General features: G+C 31.4%; 2 protein-coding genes across 5 annotated transcripts in view; one reads left to right on the top strand and one right to left on the bottom strand.

Annotated features, from left to right (window-relative positions):
* LOC127716084 (glutathione S-transferase C-terminal domain-containing protein-like) overlaps nucleotides 1-22,754 on the bottom strand; it is a 32,938-nt gene that overhangs the window by 9,944 nt on the left and 240 nt on the right. For 2 of the 3 annotated variants that reach the window (XM_052222168.1, XM_052222170.1), the window contains exons 2-9: nucleotides 21,210-21,595; nucleotides 18,789-18,824; nucleotides 18,042-18,112; nucleotides 16,795-17,281; nucleotides 15,916-16,136; nucleotides 13,779-13,845; nucleotides 11,589-11,685; nucleotides 189-301 (exon numbers count right to left, since the gene is read on the bottom strand). In XM_052222168.1, coding sequence (XP_052078128.1) covers nucleotides 189-301; nucleotides 11,589-11,685; nucleotides 13,779-13,845; nucleotides 15,916-16,136; nucleotides 16,795-17,281; nucleotides 18,042-18,112; nucleotides 18,789-18,824; nucleotides 21,210-21,560 — 1,443 coding nt within the window. In that variant the 5' untranslated portion in view covers nucleotides 21,561-21,595. Of the gene's footprint in view, nucleotides 1-188; nucleotides 302-11,588; nucleotides 11,686-13,778; nucleotides 13,846-15,915; nucleotides 16,137-16,794; nucleotides 17,282-18,041; nucleotides 18,113-18,788; nucleotides 18,825-21,209; nucleotides 21,596-22,699; nucleotides 22,751-22,754 lie in introns of those variants that run through there. The other variant, XM_052222169.1, reaches the window with a different exon arrangement.
* LOC127716083 (uncharacterized) lies at nucleotides 1,385-8,305 on the top strand. Of its 2 annotated transcripts, XM_052222166.1 has the most exons (5): nucleotides 1,385-1,468; nucleotides 2,718-2,802; nucleotides 3,055-3,151; nucleotides 3,849-3,956; nucleotides 5,004-8,305. In XM_052222166.1, exon 5 carries the CDS (start codon nucleotides 5,016-5,018, stop codon nucleotides 7,107-7,109), a length of 2,094 nt encoding a protein of 697 aa, XP_052078126.1. In that variant the 5' UTR covers nucleotides 1,385-1,468; nucleotides 2,718-2,802; nucleotides 3,055-3,151; nucleotides 3,849-3,956; nucleotides 5,004-5,015; the 3' UTR covers nucleotides 7,110-8,305. The 2 variants fall into 2 exon arrangements, with proteins under 2 accessions (XP_052078126.1, XP_052078127.1); XM_052222167.1 differs by lacking the exon at nucleotides 3,055-3,151.

Raw genomic sequence — 22,754 nt, forward strand, 5'->3', positions numbered from 1 at the left:
CAGTAGATCTTCTAAACTTGCCTTGTAAATTAAAAGGACAAATGTATACAACTGACAGTTTTGGGTTTATTTAGTGTACTTTATTTTCTACACATATCTTGTTCAATTTCATAATGGTAAGTCAATGATACAACATTTCATAGCAGAAAGAATTCAAAATATCTGTATAAACATTCCAAAAGACATACCCCACCACTGCAAAAATCTACAATCACATCCCCAGGCTTAGCCAGCTCTAATACTGCTGTCACTAAGTTTTCTAGCTGCTCACATTTCCTTAGCAATCGTTTCTTTGGTAGATCTAAGAGTATAAAAAGTTAACAATATTAGGAAACTTTTCATAACAAACAAGTGAAACTACCAGCTACTGCTCACTGATGATACCCCCGCCCAAATATTTTGGTAATTAGGAAGTTGTTGAGTGATGAATCTGAAAACGCATCACACGGAATAGCTGACTTATATAAATACTGAAACCAAATTTCAGAAATCCTTGTATTGAAGTTCCTGAGAAAAATGTGACGAAAATTTTCAACTTGGCTATCATGTGTAAAATGATACAAGTGTTCGGTAAACAGGAAGTTGTTGAGTGATGAATCTGAAAACGCATCGCACGGTAAAGCTGACTTATATGAAACCAAATTTCAGAAATCCTTGTATTGAAGTTCCTGAGAAAGATGCAACGAAAAATATTTCTGATGGATTGATGGACTGACTGATGGACGGATGGACAGACAGAGGTAAAACAGTATACCCCCACTTTTTTAAAGCGGGGGTATAATTACATGTTTACACAGAACAGCCAGATTGACTGGCACCACTCCTTTAAAAGTTTTTTATAAACATTTTTTTATGGATTCCAATTTTACAATTGCACAAATTTATCAGTTTTCTAGAACATGACATAACTTACTCATTTTAAAAGTGTCTTAATATTAAACTTGTTGTTGCTGACCATCTAAAAAAACATTTAGGCGATAAAGGACGATGTATGATAAGTGCAGTATTTGGCCCCTTTGTATGCAAAAAAAATTAATAACAATATCTGGGGCAAAAATGACCATAAAAACTTATTGAAGTTTTGTATTTTGTTGAAATAAACTTATTTTTCAAGGCTATGCAGGAAATCGATTATAAATAATACTATGAATAAACCATAAACGGGTGTCTATACGGAAAATCGGACTTTTCCGACTCTACTTTGAATGATTTAAATATGAGCGCAAGTGAGAACATGTAAGATATTTTACATATGGTATGTATGATATAGTATTGGCATTATATACAAATTTCATAGATGTTCTCAACTGCGCTCATAGCAAAATCTTTAAAAAATATCATGTACAGTCGTTGATTTTTGCGTGCAGTTTATTTTAGTCTGACAACTTCCGGTTTCAGTTGCCAGTGAAGCTGGATATCATCAGAGTCAACAAACTATGCTGCTGTAATAATATATGATTATATAATGGTAATTGTGATACTTATTCATGCAAAAACAGAGATGTATCATAAATCTCATGTGGGCACGGGTTCCTTAAATAGTTCCAAGAAGAAACAAAAGAAATCATAAAATAAATTCACGAAAAAAGCAGACGTCATATGTTAGCTCTCTATTACAAAGCATAAATTATGATAAGAGTGGTAAATGTGATAGTTGTATGTCAAAAACTGATATATATTACAAACATTACGTGAGATAATGCATAGGTTCCATAAATACTTCCAAACCAACAGTTTAAATTCACAAAAACTCGGGGTCACCGCCGTTCATGCTCAGAGCAGACGTTATACTTGTAATTTGAAAGCAAAAATATATTGCCTTAGCAGATCAATTGTTTTCCGAATGTAAATGTGGTTAATGCAATTGGACATCCAGATGGTCAATCATCGGGTTTAAAAAAAAACAATTTGTATTTTTGTACGGATTCTAAAAATGATTATCTCCCCTCGCGATCAGTATAAAAGTAATTTCTTTCAAGTATTTGTTAGAAATAAAATAATACAACCATAAATCATTTCATAGGGTATTATATAATATATATTAGAAGATAAAAAGAAGAAAATACAAATTCAATAAAATGTTGCAACAACAAATAACAAATTATGTAAATATTGTAAACCTATTGACTTGGAAGAAGGTAAATGTATGACTATATATACCAATTAAAAATTCTTACTTTGCCCAATTTGGAGCATTGTATTGTTGGAAAAAAATGTCCAGAAGAACAAATAATTGTCATAACGGTGCTTGAATTCTTGAAATGACAATATCTTAATGTAAAATGTGCTATTATTTCTTAGTCAGGCATGAATAAAATGCACATGATGCAACATACAGAGAAAAATACTAAGTTAACTGAATCTAATAAATTAAATTGAAAAAAAAAATCATCAAAGATCATTCAGGTTGACAAATTGTTCCCAGATGTATGTTGCAAATAAAATAGACTTACCATTGTTTTTCAAATCAAAACGGTTGGGAGTTGGCCTCCCAATTAAAATTTAGAAGAGACTAAAAACCAAAAATTTGATAGGTGGGTGAAAATGAATAAGTTAAACATGTGTGGTTCTTAAATATGGAAAAAAGCAAGTTTCTTTCATTTAGGTTCACTTCCTTTCATTGTTTTCCTTAACCCTGTTTGAAATATTCAAGATTATTTTAATAAATAAATCCCTTGCTGTTTTTGATTTTCATAAATATTTAATTTATTTTGTAGATTGTCTCCAAAAAGTTTTGAATGTGAATTTATATGCCATGTACAACAAATAAGCCATGAAATGAATTAAAGATGAATTGTAACCGTAAGTATTTGCTATTCCTAATTTTTGTTCAGTTTGATACTATATTAAAACTTGCAAATATAAATTATAGTTTAACATGTGTGGTTCTTAGATATGAAAAAAACAAGTTTCTTTTATTTAGGTTCACTTTCTTTCATTGGTTTCCTTCACCATGTTGGAAATATTCAAATGTTAGTCATTCAAGATTATTTTAATAATAAATCCCTTGCTGCACTTGGTTTTCATCAATATTTTATTTAATTTATTTTGTAGATTGTCTCCAAAAAGTTTTGAGTGTGAATTAATATGCCATGTACAACAAATAAGCCATGAAATGAATTAAGTAATGAATTAAAGATGAATTGTAACCGTAAGTATTTGCTGATATTTGTTGAGTTTGAGACTATATTAAAACTTGCAAAAGTAACACATCATAGCAATCTAAAGCACCTATTATGTATACAGTATGTAGGCATTGGCAGTGGGGTCATCATTTGATAGTGTTGAGTCTGTTGTTGAAGATTTTAGACATGATATCTTAGTCAGACCTTTATTGAATTGATAAGAAACCCTCTCCCCACCACTGAGTGCCTATGCTAAAGAAGTAAACCTTACAATAGTGTACATTTTTAAAGTACAAAGAAGCCACGGTTTAAACTTCGTGCTTCATTAAAATATTCTCATCCTAATAAGCATGTTATATTTGCTATTGAAATAAAACACCACGCACAAGTTCATCAACATCATTATTATCAAATATTAAACTTGCTGTATTCATAATAAAAAGTTTGAAAATATGTATCCTGTAAATATACACAAGTTTATATTAAAATTTTTTTTCTCATATACATGTAGATCAAAACCGCTTATTTATTTAAATTATATAGATAGTATTTAGTAACATCATGCACGTACTTATGTCAATTACAACATTTATTTATTTCTTAGGTCAATACTTTTGCACTCTTACATTTTCCCTACCCCTGTTGTAAAATTTTTGGTTTTCAAATTGTTTCATAATTTTTCTTGTGTTTAATATTTGTAAAATATTTATTTTTCCTTTTCAGATTTTCTCCATAGATACATTGTACCATTAATGTTAATTTTGCTTTAACATATATAAAGAACACCTATGCCTGATGTAGAATAGTAGATAAACAAATGAGTACCTCACAGTAAGTATTTGTTAATTGTTTTTTACTAGAAAATTCAGAATGAATATTTTTCCGATAATAAATATGTCTAAAGCAGAAAAAGAATGGTGTTTTATATTGACAGTTTTTACTTAAGCTTGTATAAAACAACAAATAAATTAAATTGGTTTCAATTGACTATATCTGTGTAAAGCTTGCTCGGATTATTAAATAATTAAACACTATATTTCTGTTCTAATTTTTATACGACCGCAAAAAAACTTTGTGGTCGTATATTGGTATCACGTCGTCGTCGTCATCGTTGTCCAAAGACACTTAGTTTCCGGACAATAACTTTAGTTTAAGTGAATGGATTTCAATTAAATTTAAACACAAGGTTTGAAACCACAAAAGGAAGGTTGGGCTCGATTTTGGGGGTTATGGTCACAACAGTTTAGGAATTAAGGGCCTAAAAAGGGGTCCAAATAAGCATTTTTCTAGTTTCCAGACAATAACTTGTGTGTAAGTGTATGGATCTTTCTGAAATTGTAACACAAGGTTCCATACCAAAAAAGGAAGGTTGGGATTGATTGTTGGGGTTATGGCCATAACTGTTCAGGAATTAGGGGCAAAACAGGGGGAAAAACCAGGGTTTCTTGGTTAATGGACAATTAAGACAATTTTAAAGCAGTGTAAGCAAGGTAATCCAAACATAATAAAGGGGCCAAAAACAATATTTGTATAAATTGCTTATTTCTTGACCAATTTCAATTAGGTTTTATTCTTGAATTCTTGGGTCCTTTAATATGCTGAATCTAACCGTGTAAAGTTTTTGGATTTTTGGGCCCCGTTTTTAAATTGGTCCACATTGAGGTCCAAAGGGTCCAAAATTAAACTTTGTTTGATTTGAACAAAAATTGAATTCTTAGGGTTATTTGATATGCTGAATGTAAACAAGTATTTAGATTTTTGATTATGGGCCCAGTTTTCAAGTTGGCGCAAATCGGGGTCCAAAATTAATATATTCTTTTTGTCCATAATGTCCATAATGGTCACAGTGTTTCATTTATAATTTTTTTTTCATTCCAGTATTTTTACAAGATGACAAAGTCTGTGAATTGCTGTCTTTGTAAGAAAAGATGCCAGCTAAATAACAGAAGACGCTGCTTCAGTGGTGTATTAAAGACATTCCTAACAGATGAATTGCAGAGATGTATTCAAGAAACAGACAGGTTATGTGCATCTTGCACAGCAAAACTTTATAAACAAGTAAAAAACTGCAATAAAACAATAAGATCTCGCTCAATTGAGACAAACAATTCAGGGGAAAAAAATGTGGCAGATATTCCTGGAGCATGTGCAGCTAATGTTTTTACATCACCAAAGTCCATTAGGCTAGAAATAAAATCCGCGCCGAAAACACACAGGTACTGCATTGTATGTAAAAAAGAAGGAAACAAGCGTCATCGTCTGGTAACAATAACATCGGAAGCCAGAACTCAATCATTTATTGAAAAAGGAATTTTCATTAACCAGAAAAGTCGATGTTGCAAAATACATATGGAAAGTAGGTTTTTTAAGATTAAAGCATTAGATGTTTTACAGTCATCAAAACAGCATGAATACTTCTCTCGTACTGACATAACAGGTCTCTTAAATGATTTAAGAACAATAATGAAAATGACATCTTCACGTTTGAATTTTGATATACCTGCACTCATGACTGAAGAAAATTATAATGATTTGACAGGACTGAGTAAGGATCAGTTTAGTGACTTACTGGGATACATGTCTACTGTTAGGAGTTCTGGAGTAAGGTCAGTAAGGACTTGCCTTGGAGTATTTCTTACCAAGCTCCGTGTTGGTTTGTCAAATAAAATTCTTGGAACAGTCTTTGGGTTGAAAACATCTCAGGTACAGAGAATTATCCATGCAGCAAGAAGAACTTTAATGGAAACCTTCGTTCCACATACACTAGGTTTTCAGCATGTAAGTCATGGAGATTTTGTAACAAACCATACAACACCAGTAGCAAAGCAATTGTTCACTACAGATCCAAGACAAGCTGTCATTGTCCTCGACGGCACATACATTTTCATACAAAAAAGTAGTGATTATCATTTCCAGAGAATGTCTTACAGCATGCACAAACACCGCCCATTGGTCAAACCAATGATAATTGTAGGAACTGACGGCTATATCTTGTCAATCTTAGGGCCTTATTTTGCAGACGGCCACAATAACGATGCATCCATAACAAAACATGCCATAACTAACAACTTGGAGAACATAACAGCATGGTTGCAGGATGATGATATTTGCATTGTGGATAGGGGCTTCAGGGATGCAGTTCAGTACTTGGAAGATCAGGGGTATATGGTTAAGATGCCTGTTTGTCTGGTAAAAGGGAAAAAGCAGTTAACAACTAACGAAGCTAATCTGACTCGCTTAGTTACTAAATGTCGCTGGGTTGTAGAAAGCACAAATGCCAGATTGAAACAGTTTCATTTCTTTGAAAAGGTGGTTCCAAATACCATGATTTCCAGTATTGGTGATTTAGTAAAGATTACTGGTGGTATACTGAATAAGTACAAACGACCTCTTGTCTGCAATCCTGAACATGAAGAAGTAGCTAAGAAGATGCTTGACCGCTCTGTCTTACAGAACAGTTTGCAAACTTATGTAGAAGAGAACAACTTGATAAGAAGGAGAACTGTTTACTTACCAATTAATGCTTCTGGCACAGTACTTGAAAATTTTCCAAAGCTGACAGAGGAAATATTAAGGGATATCACTTTAGGTATATACCAACTTAAACAGGCACCAGGATACACAAGGGAACATCTCTCTGAATCTGGAAATTATGAACTATTACTTTGCAAAGAATCTGAAACTCTTCTGCAAGTCAAAATTCAATCAAGACATTCCAAATCTACCATCCATACATTATGGATTGACTACAATGCTGGGTCAAGTGAGGAGAAGCCTGTAAATGGATGGTACTGCACATGCAAAGTTGGGGCTAGGATGGTGGGCTGCTGTGCACATGTGGCAAGTGTGCTGTGGTATTTGGGACTAGAGAGGCACATGAAAAGTCTCAAGCCATCACGTTTATCAGGAAATACCTCCATATCATATGCACATACCGGTACACTGTCAGATAATCCCTCATCAACAGCTGGTATTGAAGAGTAGACAATAGTTTCCTTATCAGTATAACCTAATTAACATTAATTAGTAAATAGATGAAGTTTATTTGTATTTAGATATTTAATTGCTTGAAGTTCATATGTTATCTGATAATTATCTGTCTCCTTATTTATAAATAAGAACTTCAAATCAAAGTATTTACCTGTAAATTGGGAAATCTATATATAGCTAGGAACTTTTACAGATGACAACAAAGCTTGAATAATTAATTAGTAAATGCTATTTCTTATAAAAACCATTTGTAACAGGAAATCTAAAAACTAAATACTGGTAGCTTGTATTTATATTGCATATTTCATGAAAAACCAAAATATTTTTTAAATATGTCACTTGTAGGTTTTATAAGAACTTTAATATGGTACAAAATATGGACCTCAATCAGAATAGACCTTTGATTTTTTTATTCTAATAACTGCATTAATGGCCTAGTCTATTTATCCATAAATCTTTCACAGACAATTTTTTTTCATAAAGTTCTTTGGAATTTGCACATATTTAGACATGTTTCTAGTCATTACATGAATACAAATAATTTAATTAGTGGAATTATGACATTCAAAACAAAGTCTTTGTCATAAAAAAATCATGTTTGATTTTGCTTGTTGACTATAGTCGTTTTCTGAAAATTATCAAATTGCATTTAATAATTTTATTTGAGTATATTTAAGTGTGTGTGAATGATGTCCATTTACTTTAGAGAGGGACTATTTTTTCATGCTTAAGTATGATTCAGTTAACTCTGATTTTGTTAATTTTTAAATTCCACAATCAAATACTATACAAATAATCTATTTAAAATACTCATGATACATGGAGGAAATTCTATTTAAAAGAGAGAAAGAGTAAAAGAAAGAACAAGAGATAAAGAAAGAGAGAGACAATGTGTGTGTGTGTGTAAGTTGATATCCCTGCTATTTATGATGCACTTTATTTGATTGAATACACTGTGTTTCAATGATAGTATATGGTACATAGAGAGATTTACAGAGAAAGAGAGAGGCAAAGTGTGTGTGTGTAAGTTCATATCCCTGTTACTTATAATCATTTTAATGTAGACAGACAGACAGACAGACAGACAGACAGACAGACAGACAGACAGACAGACACTGTTACTTATAATGTATTTATTTTATTGCATTTCAATGATAGTATGGAAAATTAAAATGATATTTGTTTTTAAAGGTTTGGTTATTTTCTATAGTACCAAATGAAATCTGGTAAACAGAGTTCATAGGATGACACAAAACACTCTCTTCTAAAAAAATTGTGTAATGAAACAGAGGTAAAAAAGTACATTTTGGATACACAGAAAATGTGACACTTTATTTATTATATAGAATTTGTGTAAACAAAAATGATTCTTTGAGGAATGAACAGAAAACAAAAGTTAACTGAAGGTTTGCAGTTTCTTATTGTGAGTTTAATTAACAAAAACAAAACCCAGAATTTTCCTAAAATACTGCAGTAAATAATGTAAAAAAGACAACCACGATTACCCGACCAATCTGGAAAGAACCCTGACATACAAAGAAAGGCAATGCTGAAACTATGCATAGTAACAATACATCTTCCTTTGCAACCATGCATGCACTTAATGTAAAACCTATAGTGACTTTTAAGAAAAAAATACTATACTAGTATGCTGAAGAAATCCTAAGATACAAACATTGTTATGCTGCTACATTTAGAAAGTTACTGCCGCTTATATACTTGTCTGTTCTATGGTCGGGTTGTTGTCTTTTTGACACATTCCCCATTTCCATTCTCAATTTTATGAAAAATCATGGATATGTCGAAATCAATCATATAATTTCTACACAAATAACAATACAAAAAATGGTTGCTATGCAAAATTGACGTTGCTAGGTAGTTTTAAATGACAGTACCAATCTGAAACTGATGCATAGGCAAATATAGCTTGGATGAAGGAATAGTTCGTTGTTGTCATGCAATGAAAATTGTATGTGCAAATTCATATTTAATTGCCTGAAATAGTATGGTTGCTATGTAAAATACACGTTGCTAGGTAGTTTTTGAGCAAAATACCAGTCTGAAACTGATGCATGGAACAAACTACCTTGTTTGTAATAATACTATGTTGTTGTCAAACACCAAATGTAAGTTTTATATGCAGATTCATACATTAAATGCACGAAATAGTATGGTTGCTATGGAAAATACACGTTACTAGGTAGTTTTTTATGGGAAATACCAATCTAAAACTGGTTCATCGGAAAATCTAGCCAGTATATATGAATTATTTATTTGTGTCGTGCGACTTAGGTTGTGTGTGCAAAAACATACTTTAAATGCCCAGGGGTTCAAATTAGCGGTGGTACGAGGTCCGCGACCTTCCATTTTTGCAGTCGGACTCTCGTTTTGGTTACAAGCTACGCCCGACGGACTTTCGGTTTGAAAGAAAATAAAAATAAACTTTGCCGACCTTTTTAAACAAAAATTTCCAAACAATCTCAAAATTTATTTTCATCATTATTATTCATTTTGTTCAACCGCTAGCTTTATACCGAAAATTGCCAACTAGTAATGTGTAAATCCGAGTAAAATCGTATCTGACTGACAAAACAACATTGAAAAACATTGGATGCCATAAACCGGAAATGAAGAAAATAACAAAAAACGGATCCGATTACGGAGCGGATAATGGTAATTCCGGGTTTGCCGATCAAATACAATGAAAAAATAATAATTCCAGGCAGTTGACAAAATACATCTATCATGATGATAAAATATAAACACTAGAATTGAAAACCAAAAGATATATTGAAAAGAAAGAAAAGGTAGGAAATATTTTTTTACAGAAACTCAAAATTACTTTTAGTTCATAAATTTTCATCTCAAAATCCAAAAAAATGTGACAGTAATGTTCTTTATCATTAATAAATATTGATATTACATGTAGATTTTTGTATAGTGTAAACGTATTACTACAATTCCAAGAGGTAATGTCTTCTCAATTTTAAAGGACCAGTACAAATCTGGAAGTTTCTTATCTTATTTTCACAGAGGAACTAATGCATTATAATAGTGCAACTAGATATGATACACTTAAACCAGAGACATATTTACACATGTATATACGTCTCTGCTTAAACAGCTTTGAATTTGAACTGTTTTATAAAATGGTATAAGTAGTAATAAATTACCAATAGTTGAGACAACACCCCCCTCCAAGGTGACACCCTCCTCAATAAAAAAAAAAAAGATTATCTGAATTTATAATATACAAGACAATTACAATTGTTATTAAATATTTTATACAACAGTGACTTTGACAATGAAACAAATTGACCTAACACCAACAGCACATTAATTTTGTTACTTGTATCTTACTATGTTAGGAAATATTTCAAGTAAAAGTAGGACCTGGAATTTAGATTGTGGACCTTTCAGTTTGGAGTGTCAAAGGTCCTGGACCTTCCAGTACCAAATGTTAATTTGAACCCCTGATGCCTAAAATAGTATGGTTGCTATGCAAAATCCACGTTGCTAGGTAGTTTCAAAGCAAAATACTAGTCTGAAAGAGATGCATGGAACATACTAGCTTGTTTAAAATAATACTATGTTGTTGTCATACACTTAATGTAACTTGTTTGAGCAAATACACACATTACATGCCTGCAATAGTATGGTTTCTAAGCAAAATATTCTGTGTTATGTAGTTGCTATGCATAATACATTTATTTTCTTTGTTGAAGGAAACAGAAAACCTTATATAGATTATCAATATAATATAATTTAACATAATAAACCATAAAAAATCATTAAAAAAAGAGATTTTTTGACGAAAAACAGACACTGCAAGTTTGATTTTAGAAATCGGTTGCTAGGCAACCAATAAGTCACGGGAACAAATAAAAGTTGTTATTTTTTGTAGTACATGCCCAAGGGCTATTGGTGGTATGAATATGAACTGGTTCTGAAAGGGGGCCAAAAATGACCCTTATCATACATCGTCCTTTTCAACTATTTTCCCCCAAAACTAAGGTCTCTTAGTTTAAAGTTTAAAATAAGTCCATTTAGATAGTTTAGTTTGTTCATATAATTTGAAAATACATACTTTCAAATGTGTTTAAACAACTTTTGGCAATGAGTCTTCCTGATTAAAAAAATAAGTAAGTTTGAAAACAACATCATGTAGTTGTCAATTTTACACCCCCAAAAAAGTGATAAACAGAGGTATATTGATGCATATATCTTTTCATTCTAGATATTTCGCACCAACACAATGCACCTATAGCTTCTAGTTGTAACCATGTATACCATAGTTGTTGATTTAAATTTGTTTTCAAGATAAATAATAAAAGATCATCCTTATTTTGCTCTTCATGTTTCAATATTCCTGAGCACACAGTAGCTGTATCAGCTTTTCTTTGAACCAGGGTCAACACCTTCTGGTACTTCAGACCATAAAATAGCTGTAGTATCCCCCCATGGATGTCTTACCTAACCCAGGATCAACACCTTCTGGTACTTCAGACCATAAAATAGCTGTATTATCTCCCCTTGGGTGTCTTCCCGTTTCAATCTTGATTTCACCTTTCTAAAAGCAAAATATTGATAAATTCTTTATCTTTATACTTTCAGGACAAACATTATATGAGAACATTTTAGTTTCAAAAGTTACAGTGTTTTTGGCATCATACAAAATTCAACAAGCATTCTGGGAGTATTGCATGGCAATACATAGTCCCCTACCGGGTAAAAATTTGTTTTACTGGAACAAAATGCTAACTTGTTCTATAACTTGTCATGGTGTAAACAAAAAGTAAATATCATGTCAATATCTTCAAGCATGACTAAAAACAGTGTGGAAAACTGATTATATGAGTGAAAAAAAACATTAGATATGTTTAATAGTTCTCTAAAATTAGATATGATGTAATACAGTGTATATCTATTTTCAAATTATAATCAAATATAATTAATAGTTTCAAATATTTTTTCTTTCATTTGTCACAAACTAATATAGATTTGTAACTTATCTATAAAATGTCAACAACATTTATCTACACAATGTAATGTATTGAAATATATACATTAATAAAAATAGATTATTATCTAATTAAAGGATTTCTCTTCATAAATTTTTCTTTATATATATACAGCATTCAGAAAATTAGTTTATACTAAATAACAAACAAACCTGCTAAAAAATTCTTCAAATAATTCAACAATGAATGTCTTTTAAAAAATGAGTTATCTCCCTTTGTACAGAAATATGGTTTTACATTAGATATGGTCCAGAGTTATGGTCCATAACTCTGGACTAAATTATCAGACCGGAACAAAATTCTTACTTGATCTGTAACTTGTCATGATAAAACAATATACCAAATATCAAATCAATATCTTCAAGCATGAAGAAAAAAGTGTGGAATGCTGATTTGCCGGACTGACAGAAGGACAGACAGACAGACAGACAGACAGACAGATGGATGGAGTGCAAACCTAAAGTCCCCTTTGACTTTGTCCGTAGGGGACTAAAAAATACCTAGAAAGAACATCTAACCTTCTGCAGGAAAACTGGCAATGCTAGTCAATTAAGATCAAGTAGAAAGTATCTTGCCAGGATTATATATCAAACTCACAACCTTGTTGATGAAATAATTCCAACACTTGGCCACTGAAGCCACTTTCAGTAAGAAAGTTACCTAATATTTTTTTCCATCTTTTTAGCTGGGTAAACATTGACATTAACTCTCTAAAAGCAGATTTTATTAAGAATGGATTCTGAAGCTTTTAGAATGAATAGAAATAACTGCTGAATTATTTAATAAACTGTTAACACAAAGATATGTCTCGCCTTTTTTGTAATTTTGAAAATGCAAATGTTGAAATTAAAATAGCAATACTTTAGCATGTAAGTTATGCAAATATTCAATGTAAATGAACCATGACTGAAGGTACATGGCAAAACAATCTCTATGAAAATGAGATGTGCCAATGCTAATACAACTGCAATTACTGCATACCAAATACTATTGACTTATCATAAATCGTTCCCTTTAAACAAACATAAACTTGTAAACTATGTAAAAGTTTCAAAGTCAATGAACCATGATGAGGGGGTGGGGCTATATGATCTCCATGTAAACAAGACTTGCAAATGCCAATACATTTGCATACCAAATATCATTGACTTAACATTAGCGGTTCATCTTAAACTAATCTAATCACAAACTATTACATGTCAACTAAGCAAAAGTTTCAAAATCAATAGACCATGACTGAGGGGGTGGGGCCAAATATTCTCCATGGAAATGAGATGTGCTAATGCTTATACAACTGCATACCAATTAACATTGGCCTACCACTAATGGTTCCCCTTAAACTGACCTAATCACAAACTAATACATGTAAACTAAGCAAAAGTTTCAAGGTCAATAGACCATGACTTAGGGGATGGGGCCAAATAATCTCCATGGAAATGATATGTGCCAATGCTTATACAACTGCATACCAAATATCATTGACCTAACACTAGTGGTTCACCATAAACTAGACCTAATCACAAACTAATACATTGTTGACGCCGCCGCCACTGGAAACAGCATACCTATGTCTCGCTTTTTGACTCCGTCAAGGTGAGACAAAAATCAAACATGACAAATAACAGTAAAAATAATCACCAACCACAACTTTATCTAAGGCACTCCATACATCTGGTTTAATTGGTCTGTATTTTCCTCTACACCTACGACTGAAATAAGAAAAACATGAAAATTCTATAAAATTAATTTTTTAAATAAATCAGGAAATAATGCTGAAACTGGGAATTAAGATTGCAACTTTTCCAACCTTTAGACAACAGATCAGTAATAAGGAAATTTTTAAGGCTTATTTACTCTTTGCAGCAAAATTATCAAAGTTCAAGATTTAGACAAAGCAAATCATAATAAGCATTAGCTGAAATAATATATCAAGTACCACGGGCACTCTCAATATTTCTTTTGGTCTACTTGTTTTGTTTAGCTTGTAGTCTCACTGATCTTTATTCCTCGTCTCTTATTATTCATTATTTAAATATATATTCGTGAAATTAAAATTTATATCAAGTACCAGTAAAAGGTATTATTGTCTTTTTAGGTTAAAATTGTGACTCTTATAGTAAACTGTCTCCTTTTGACAAAGAAATAGTTCTGATTAGATATAGTGCATAAAAAACTTTGAACTTTAAACATAGTTAACACAAGAATGCACACTCTGAAATGTCTCGCCTACTATACTGACCATTGATTTTATGTTGATAGTCCTAAATATAAAGTTTTACAAGTACAAAAATGTATCACATTAACATTTATGATAAAAAAAAAATGAGGTCAAGGTCAGATAAACCAAGCCGGAAATACATGTACACCTTTAATACAATCATTCCATACACCAAATATAAATGACTCATTACCGGTACTTATAGTATAAAATAACATACCAAATCATGGAAATTTTGTATTGACCAATGAACCATAAAAATGAGGTCAATGTCAGATGAACCCTGCCAGACAGACATGTACACCTTAAAATCATTCCATGCATCAAATATAGTTGACCTATTGCTTATAGTATCTAAGAAATAAAGTTAACCAGGAAAACTGAACATTGACCAATGAACCATGAAAATGAGGTGAAGGTCAGACGATACTGGCCAGACATACATATACACCTTACAATCATTCCAAACACCAAATATAGTTGACCTTTTGCTTAAAGTTTAAGAGGAACAGACCAAAACACAAAAAATTAAGCAATGAACCATGAAAATGAGGTCAAGATTTAATAAAACCTGCCAGACTGACATGAACATGGTAAAATATTTCCATACACCATAGCTGACCTATTGCATACAGTATTAGAAAAAACAGACCAAAACACAAAAAACTTAATATTGAGCAACGAACCGTGAAAATGAGGTCGAGGTCAAATAAAACCTGCCAGACTGACATGTACATCGTAAAATATTTCCATACACCAAATATACCGGTAGTTGGCCTATTGCATACAGTATTAGAAATACAGTCTAAAACACAAAAACTTAACTTTAACCACTGAACCATGAAAATCAGGTCAAGGTCAGATGACACCTGCCAGTTGGACATGTACACCTTACAATCAATACATTCACCAAATGTAGTAGACCTATTGCTGAGGAGGGGTAGGAGGGGTCCTGATCCCGAAATCCTGGGCTTAAAAACATGGAATCCCGAGGTCCCGAATTAAAAAAAATTTAAATCCCAACATCCCGAAATTCGAAACAAGAATTCCCGGTTCCCGAAAAGATCAATCCCGAAATCCCAAGCTTAAAAACACCCGATCCCAGAGTCCCGATAAAGTTCCTACCCCCCCATTGCTTATAGTATCTGAAATATTGACTTGAACATGAAAACTTAACCTTGTTCACTGATCCATGAAATGAGGTCGAGGTAAAGTGAAAACTGTCTGACAGGCATGAAGATCTTGCAAGGTACGCACATACCAAATAAAGTTATCCTACTACTCATAATAAAAGAGAAATTAACATTACAAAAAATCTTAACTTTTTTTGAAGTAGTCACTGAACCATGAAAATGAGGTCAAGGACAATGAACATATGACAGACGGAAATTCATATCAAAAGGTATCTATATACAAAGTATGAAGCATCCAGGTATTCTACCTTCTGAAATATTAAGATTTTTAGTCACTAGTTAACGCCTCCCGCCAGATCACTATCCCTATGTCGAGCTTTCTGCAACAGAAGTCGCAGGCTCGACAAAAATCATATTAGTATAAGAACCTTAATTCCATTTCATCCTCATTTATCTTTTCAAATAGGCCTTCTTCAACAGTAAACTCTATCGGACTAGTCATGTTTCTGTTCTGTGTAAGCTTCCCAAGTTTGTATCCACACTGAATGGCTGTCTGATGAACTCTGGGAAGGCTGGTCATGTGATCAAACCATGTGATAATATGTTGTAAATGGTGCTGTACTGAAACTATTTTAAAATCTAAACTTTCCTAGAAAAAAAAGGTTTAAAATTATGATCACTTATAAAATGGATAATATATATTTCTGTACAAATATGACAAGTATAATTTATTGAAATTTTATTATTTCCATACAAACATTTCAATACACACTATCTCAGACTTGACGCATATTAATGTATCCCTAAAATCAACTAAACAGAGGAAGATTAAGGATCCATCATGGAGTTGTGAAATTTATAGTGCGACATGTCTATATTGTATTTTGATAGTTACAGCGCATGAAAAAATTACCAGTGATATGTAAATTTTGCCTTAGAAAACCTACCCAAATTATTAAACAGTGAACTTCCATGTCTGAATTTCCATAATATTTCTGATGCACAATATGGAAGTCCATGTTCCAAACAAATCTTAAAGGATACCTTTTTTTACATGAACATGAAATCTAACCTAGGATATACAATTATACAACATGTTTCTTACATTTTGAGACACTTTTAACAAAATTCTATGATGACAAATAATCACTGATACATGCAAGTTCTGTAACGTTTGATAACGTCAAAATACAGCCCTCCATTACCTCGATTACTCCTTGGGCACCACTTATAATAAAATGTAATTATTGTATGTCAATATCATGAACAGCACAACTTGTAAAATCTACAAAATATAATGTACTTACAAATAAATGATAGATATTTGTATAAAGTATAAGGTCGGCCATTGTAATTGTAATCCCTTCAGAGTATAAATGAGAAAATTCAAGATTATCGATAGTCATCTTCTTCAACAAATTTTTCAAATTATTAACACTGCTATTGTCCTGAAGATTTTCCACATCACTGCCACCATTTATCACAGAGTTGCTTTTCTTCTTCTTCTTCTTTTCAAATTCTAAATTTTTGTTCTTTTTTTCAGAACGAACTGTTTCTGATACAGAGTTTACATTAACATAAAACTTTGTCACACCATGTGGATTGTGTATTTCCCTGTTGTACTGGAACTCTGACACATCTTCATCAGTTACCAGATTATCAGCCTCTTTCTGAATTTGTTTTAGAAAAGGTCTTTTGGTTTTATCATCATTGTGTATTTTTGCTGGTTTTAAGAAATGCCATTCTAATTTCATTATGTCCTCTGGTAGAGAATATATTGTTGACTCCTCATTCCTGTAAAACATATAAACCAATAATCCACAAGGGTATCAACAGCTCAATGGTCAGTGCTTTGGTACTGGCATGATTTATAACATAACTTTTTTTAAATTTCCTTGGATAGAAAAAAAATCTCCTTGCCCAAAAATACTTCATCTCTCACTTTTATTGTCTCCCCCCACACAATACATTTTTTTAATCCCTCCTCATACATTCTTTTATTGTCCTTCCTTACTCCATCCCATCTGTTATTGCCTCCCCCACCAGATACCATCATTTTCCATTTATGATGACTAAGAGACTATTTATGATGACTAATAGACTATTTATGATGACTAAGACTATTTATGATGACTAAGACTATTTATGACTAAGAGACTATTTATGATGACTAAGAGACTATTTATGATGACTAAGAGACTATTTATGATGACTAACAGACTATTTATGATGACTAAGAGACTAATGTCTTGTACATTTTGATTACTTATTATTCCTATATTTATGGACTAGGTACCTTTTTCATTTTCTGATTTCAGGGTAAAGAATGAAGTCTTAATATACCATCTTAAACTAAAAACTAGGAATCACTGGTTTCCTGAACTGTTGCAATTTACAAATTAGGTTACTCTGTCTGGTAACTTTACTTCATGTTACTGTGTCTTGTAGTACTAAATTCATCAAGTCAAAGAATTGAAAATTACTAAAATATCAATCTAATTAACAAGTTGGGTAACTGTGTCAGATAACTCTTAAAACTACATTGTATATGTACCTTATTTTATTAACAAGTTGGGCAACTGTATCTGGTAGCTCTACTTCACATAATTTTGTCCAACCAGAGACCTTAATATAAATAATACATACTTATCATATACTATGCAAAAATTTGTTAAAAATTTGGATAAGAGGAAGTATCATGATGTGAAGTCTACTTCAAGCAGTTGTGGATTAGGGGGGGATGTTGAGGGTGTACACTCACTTTGATTGGATAATATATCATTTTTTTATTTACCATAAAATCATCCTTGTATTCGTATTGTACTTCTAGATGTTCAAATGATAAATATTATCTATCCCCATCAATTCTAAAAATGTCAAATTGTTTCAGGTGACTTTACTTAAATAACAATGCTGTCATTATATAAAAAGTGTAATAAATTTCACAGTGAATGAGTGAGAACAATCATAAAAGATATGCTTCACCTTTTCCAAGATTTAACATGTACAATGTACATGTATATAAAAAGACTTTACATTCATCAATCATAACATCTAAAATTTCCCTAAAATTGGTAAAGGCCATCTTGAAAGCCAAAAAGTAAAAGTAAGAATCAATAAAATCAAAGTTCCATAACTCTAGAGTAACAAATCTGAAAATAGGCTTAATAGCAAGTTGACAGGAAGCAATTTTTCTCAAATTTTTGCATGATAGAATTAAGCTATTGTATAATCATTGCATAAATGTGTGAAAACAAGATATGATACTTGCATATAGTTTAAAAAATGGATTAAAACTTACCTCAGCACAAGCTTTCAAACTACCTCCTCTGAATCCCTAGGAAAAAATGTTAAAATGAATCGTTACTTATGGCATATTAATGCAGTTAAGACAGAAAAAAACTAAAATTTGCATAACAAATTGATATTAAGAGTTAAATTCCAGCATTAAGAATTAATATCCAAATTGATGCAAATATAAAATAACGTTTTTTCTGTTTACAATGCTGTTGCAGATAGCTTCAAATTTTTATATTATTCCATGTTTAAGCCAAATAAGCTGCATTCTGAAAGCTGACAATCTTCTTCAACACATTTGACCACACCTTTGTACCAGTCAATTTGCTATAAACAGTTGCATATGCCAGGCTGAAATACACAGCATCATAAAAACTATGTTGGTCTATCAAAGCAAAAATCAGTATAAGATTAATATTTTCAACATCAAAATTCACAATTTGCCGTATCAGAAACTAGAGAATTATGGGTAATGTCATTGCTCACATATTGGTCATGATAAAACAATAAAGCCAATATGCACTGACCCCTCATCAAGTAAACATTGGCTTGGTCATACAATAAGTTGAAAATAAGTTCACAACATCGGCCACAAATCTATTGTTCAGAACACTGTTTACCAATACAATGTTTTGGTGTATGCTTTAGAAAAATATTAGCCAGAATACTTCAAATCTAATTTCAGAAACAGTCAATTATGACATCACAGGGACATACATGTACAAATGTACATGTAATCACTGACTGAATGTTTCCAAACTTTTTGATTCATAAATTATTTTCTATATTTTACAAAATCATCGTCAAACTAAAATTCAATGCATCCCATTTTTGCCCTTAATAAACCTAGAAAAAATGAGGAGAGCAATCAAAATAGAAAAGATACTCAAAACAATTCAAGCGATACCTTTTCAATATAAAAATAAGATGCCGCATGGAATCATTTCCAAAGAGACAACTTTCCACCAGATATATACATCGTTGTATTATAATATCTTAAAGTAGAATAGAAATGGAAACGGAGAATGTGTTAACGAGACAACAACCCGACCAAAGAGCAGAAAACAGCCCAAGGCCACCAAGTATATATATATATATATATCTATTTCATAATGGTCAATTATTTAAATCACTATCAGAGACAAATCAAATATATAATTCTGTATTTATTATGATATACAACACTATAATAATGAATAGTTAGAAGTATGATATCTGCCAGCATTTAAAAAAATGTATGTGTAATATTTACATTGTTTACATCTTATGATCAAATCATTAAAATCAGATCCTTGAAAAAGACTTATCGTGAAATATAATCACTTTTGAAAGCTTATCCAAAGTGGATTTACTTATATGAATCACCTTTTTTCTAATTAAATTACAATGTAACTATATAACAATGACAGGAAACACTTATCAATTCATACCATGTGTCGAAAAATTGGCTCTGAGTGGAAAACTTCCAGAATTTTAATTGGCTTATTCTACTTGAAATGTTAAAGCATTATTTGTAATAAAGAATAATTTCATAGCTCAGCATTAATAAAATTCATATTTTAATGTATGGTATAATATATATGTAACTATCAGGAAGAATTATAAACTGCCATTTTTCAAAATGCTTAACAAATTGGATTATAACCATGATAACTGTTCTTAGCTGATAGAATAATATCAATATCCGAAGATCATGAAGAGATTTCATCTTGGCTTCTGGTACAAGTTATTTATATAAAAAAAGATTAAAAAGCATAATTTTACCATTTCCATAACTCAAAATCTACATCAAATATAGAATTTATATTTGAGATAGAAATCAAAAAATTATAATGAAATTTTAATACAGATGTTTTAAGAAATAATTTTTTAGTAATGTCCACAAGTAACAAGAGCAAACAAATGTTTTCTATATATCTGTATTTGGCATTTATTTTCTTTCTTCTTTGTATATTGTGAGAGATAGGGAAAACTTGGTAAAAGAGATATTGTATTTACAATCTTTAGTTTCTAATTTTATCTTATTTATGCAACAGCATTACTTTCAAAGTAATTCTTAAAAGAATGCAGGAAAAATCAACTAATAACTCACAATTTAAAAGAAGTGCTTCAAACAAAAATGTAAAAAAAATAAAAACTGTTGAAATTAAATGATAAGAAAACCAAAAAAAAATTTGCATCAATAAATGTATTTTGTGGATTTGAAAGTTTCTTAAATACTTTAAGTACAGGTGTTATCACTTCTTATCCAACCTTTGAGATGAGGCTGAATATGAAATATTTTCAAACTTTCAAAATAGCTGAAGTTGATGAAAAAAGAAAACTCCAGATAATTTGTCTTATCAATCAAAGATAATCCTGATAAAAATTTTTATAAAGAATTTTTCTTGTTGAGAAAGAGAATTTAGCTATGAATAACCCATACCAAAAGATCGTCTAGATGCTCTTGCGGTCTGTCATCATGTGCCTGTGACACGATATATCTTATGGTTCCACATAACCCTGATCTAACCCATATATCATCTATCTGTCGTATAACTGGAAGTGTACAGTCTTGTTCATCCTCGATGTCAAACACATACTCTGTTTTATCTAAACTATCACAACTGATTTTAAAACATTTTCCTTCTTCCAAATTTCTCTTTGAAAATTTTAAACTAAATGATTCAGGGCTGCAGTATTGAACAACAAACAGAAGGGCAGCAGACGACAATGGAACTAAAATTGTTTCATCATCAACCACTTTTCCGTGGAGATATATTATGTTGGAAGCCATATTCTATCTAGTACATTATCATCTTCAACCAGAATCTGCAAAATAAAACAGTACTTATTATTAAACACAATAAATAAGATCAATGCATCATATCAATTATATACATGATATATAATCAAAGGTAATATAATATGCTAGGCCAAATGGAGTGTTTAAGTATAATACAGATTTTTTTTTCCCCTGACTACTCTTTATTTTTTCTTTCAATTTTTTAACAAGCACTTACGGTATACTGTTTCAATGTGTCCCCTTCAGAAAATCCCTGTCCAGCACCCAAAGCAACATTTTAAAATCTAATGACTATAATTTTTTCACAAGATTTTAAAAAGTAACAACTTGTGAACTAATTCTTTACAGCCAATAATACTAGTATACTTCAATATCAGGTTATATTCTTCAGGCATAGTATGCCTAAATTGGTACACAATGGCATACAGTTAGGTGGAATAAATTGTACCAAATCAATCATGTGCAGGCGATTTATATGCTAATATTGCATACACTGTGGTGGTGTACATGGTACAGAATGGAATACTTGCAGATGGCCTATATATTGGCAAGCATATACAGAAGACTCCTATATAGTATGGAAAATGATACATGCATGTCTACCTTCTGGGTAAAATGGTTATTGTTAGGCACTAGCTACGATTATGTTGAACAAATGTTGAAACAGACACAAATAATATCATTGTTACGTTCGTAATTAATCGGTTCCTAACCCAACCTAGCATTCTGGCAATTAGTGTCCAACTTAACTATAACTATTAAGTTATTGTTCATTTTCAACGTAATTGTAGCCAGTGCCTTATTGTTATGGAACAAAATGACTATAATTCATATTATTATTATAATGACTGGGATTACAGAGTAGTCCAAATAATTATGATGTCTTGAAAGGCTTTTTCAGTTTTTTGCTGTGACCACAGCAAGAAAATAAATAGCCTTTCAAGAGGCAAAAAAATAAAACAACCTTTCTAGACTAAAAAAACTATTTGGACATGATTAATGTTATTATACAACAGCTGTTTTATTCCACCCTGAAATGTTTTTTGAACGAAGTTAAACGGTGTTGAAATATTATGTAAGGAAACCACGATCAAGCAACGATCTTTTAGTTCAAACTTTCAACCTTATGCCTTTATTTTCTGTCAATAAACCACGTGCAAATCTTTGTTTATCTATTTAAAGAGG

Source organism: Mytilus californianus, unplaced genomic scaffold, assembly GCF_021869535.1.
Source record: "Mytilus californianus isolate M0D057914Y unplaced genomic scaffold, xbMytCali1.0.p SCAF_9, whole genome shotgun sequence".
In the NCBI taxonomy this organism is placed as follows: domain Eukaryota; kingdom Metazoa; phylum Mollusca; class Bivalvia; order Mytilida; family Mytilidae; genus Mytilus; species Mytilus californianus.

Bases quoted from the DNA above. Each gene is read 5' to 3' on its own strand.
- LOC127716083 (XM_052222166.1), top strand. From the start codon at position 5,016: ATGACAAAGTCTGTGAATTGCTGTCTTTGTAAGAAAAGATGCCAGCTA.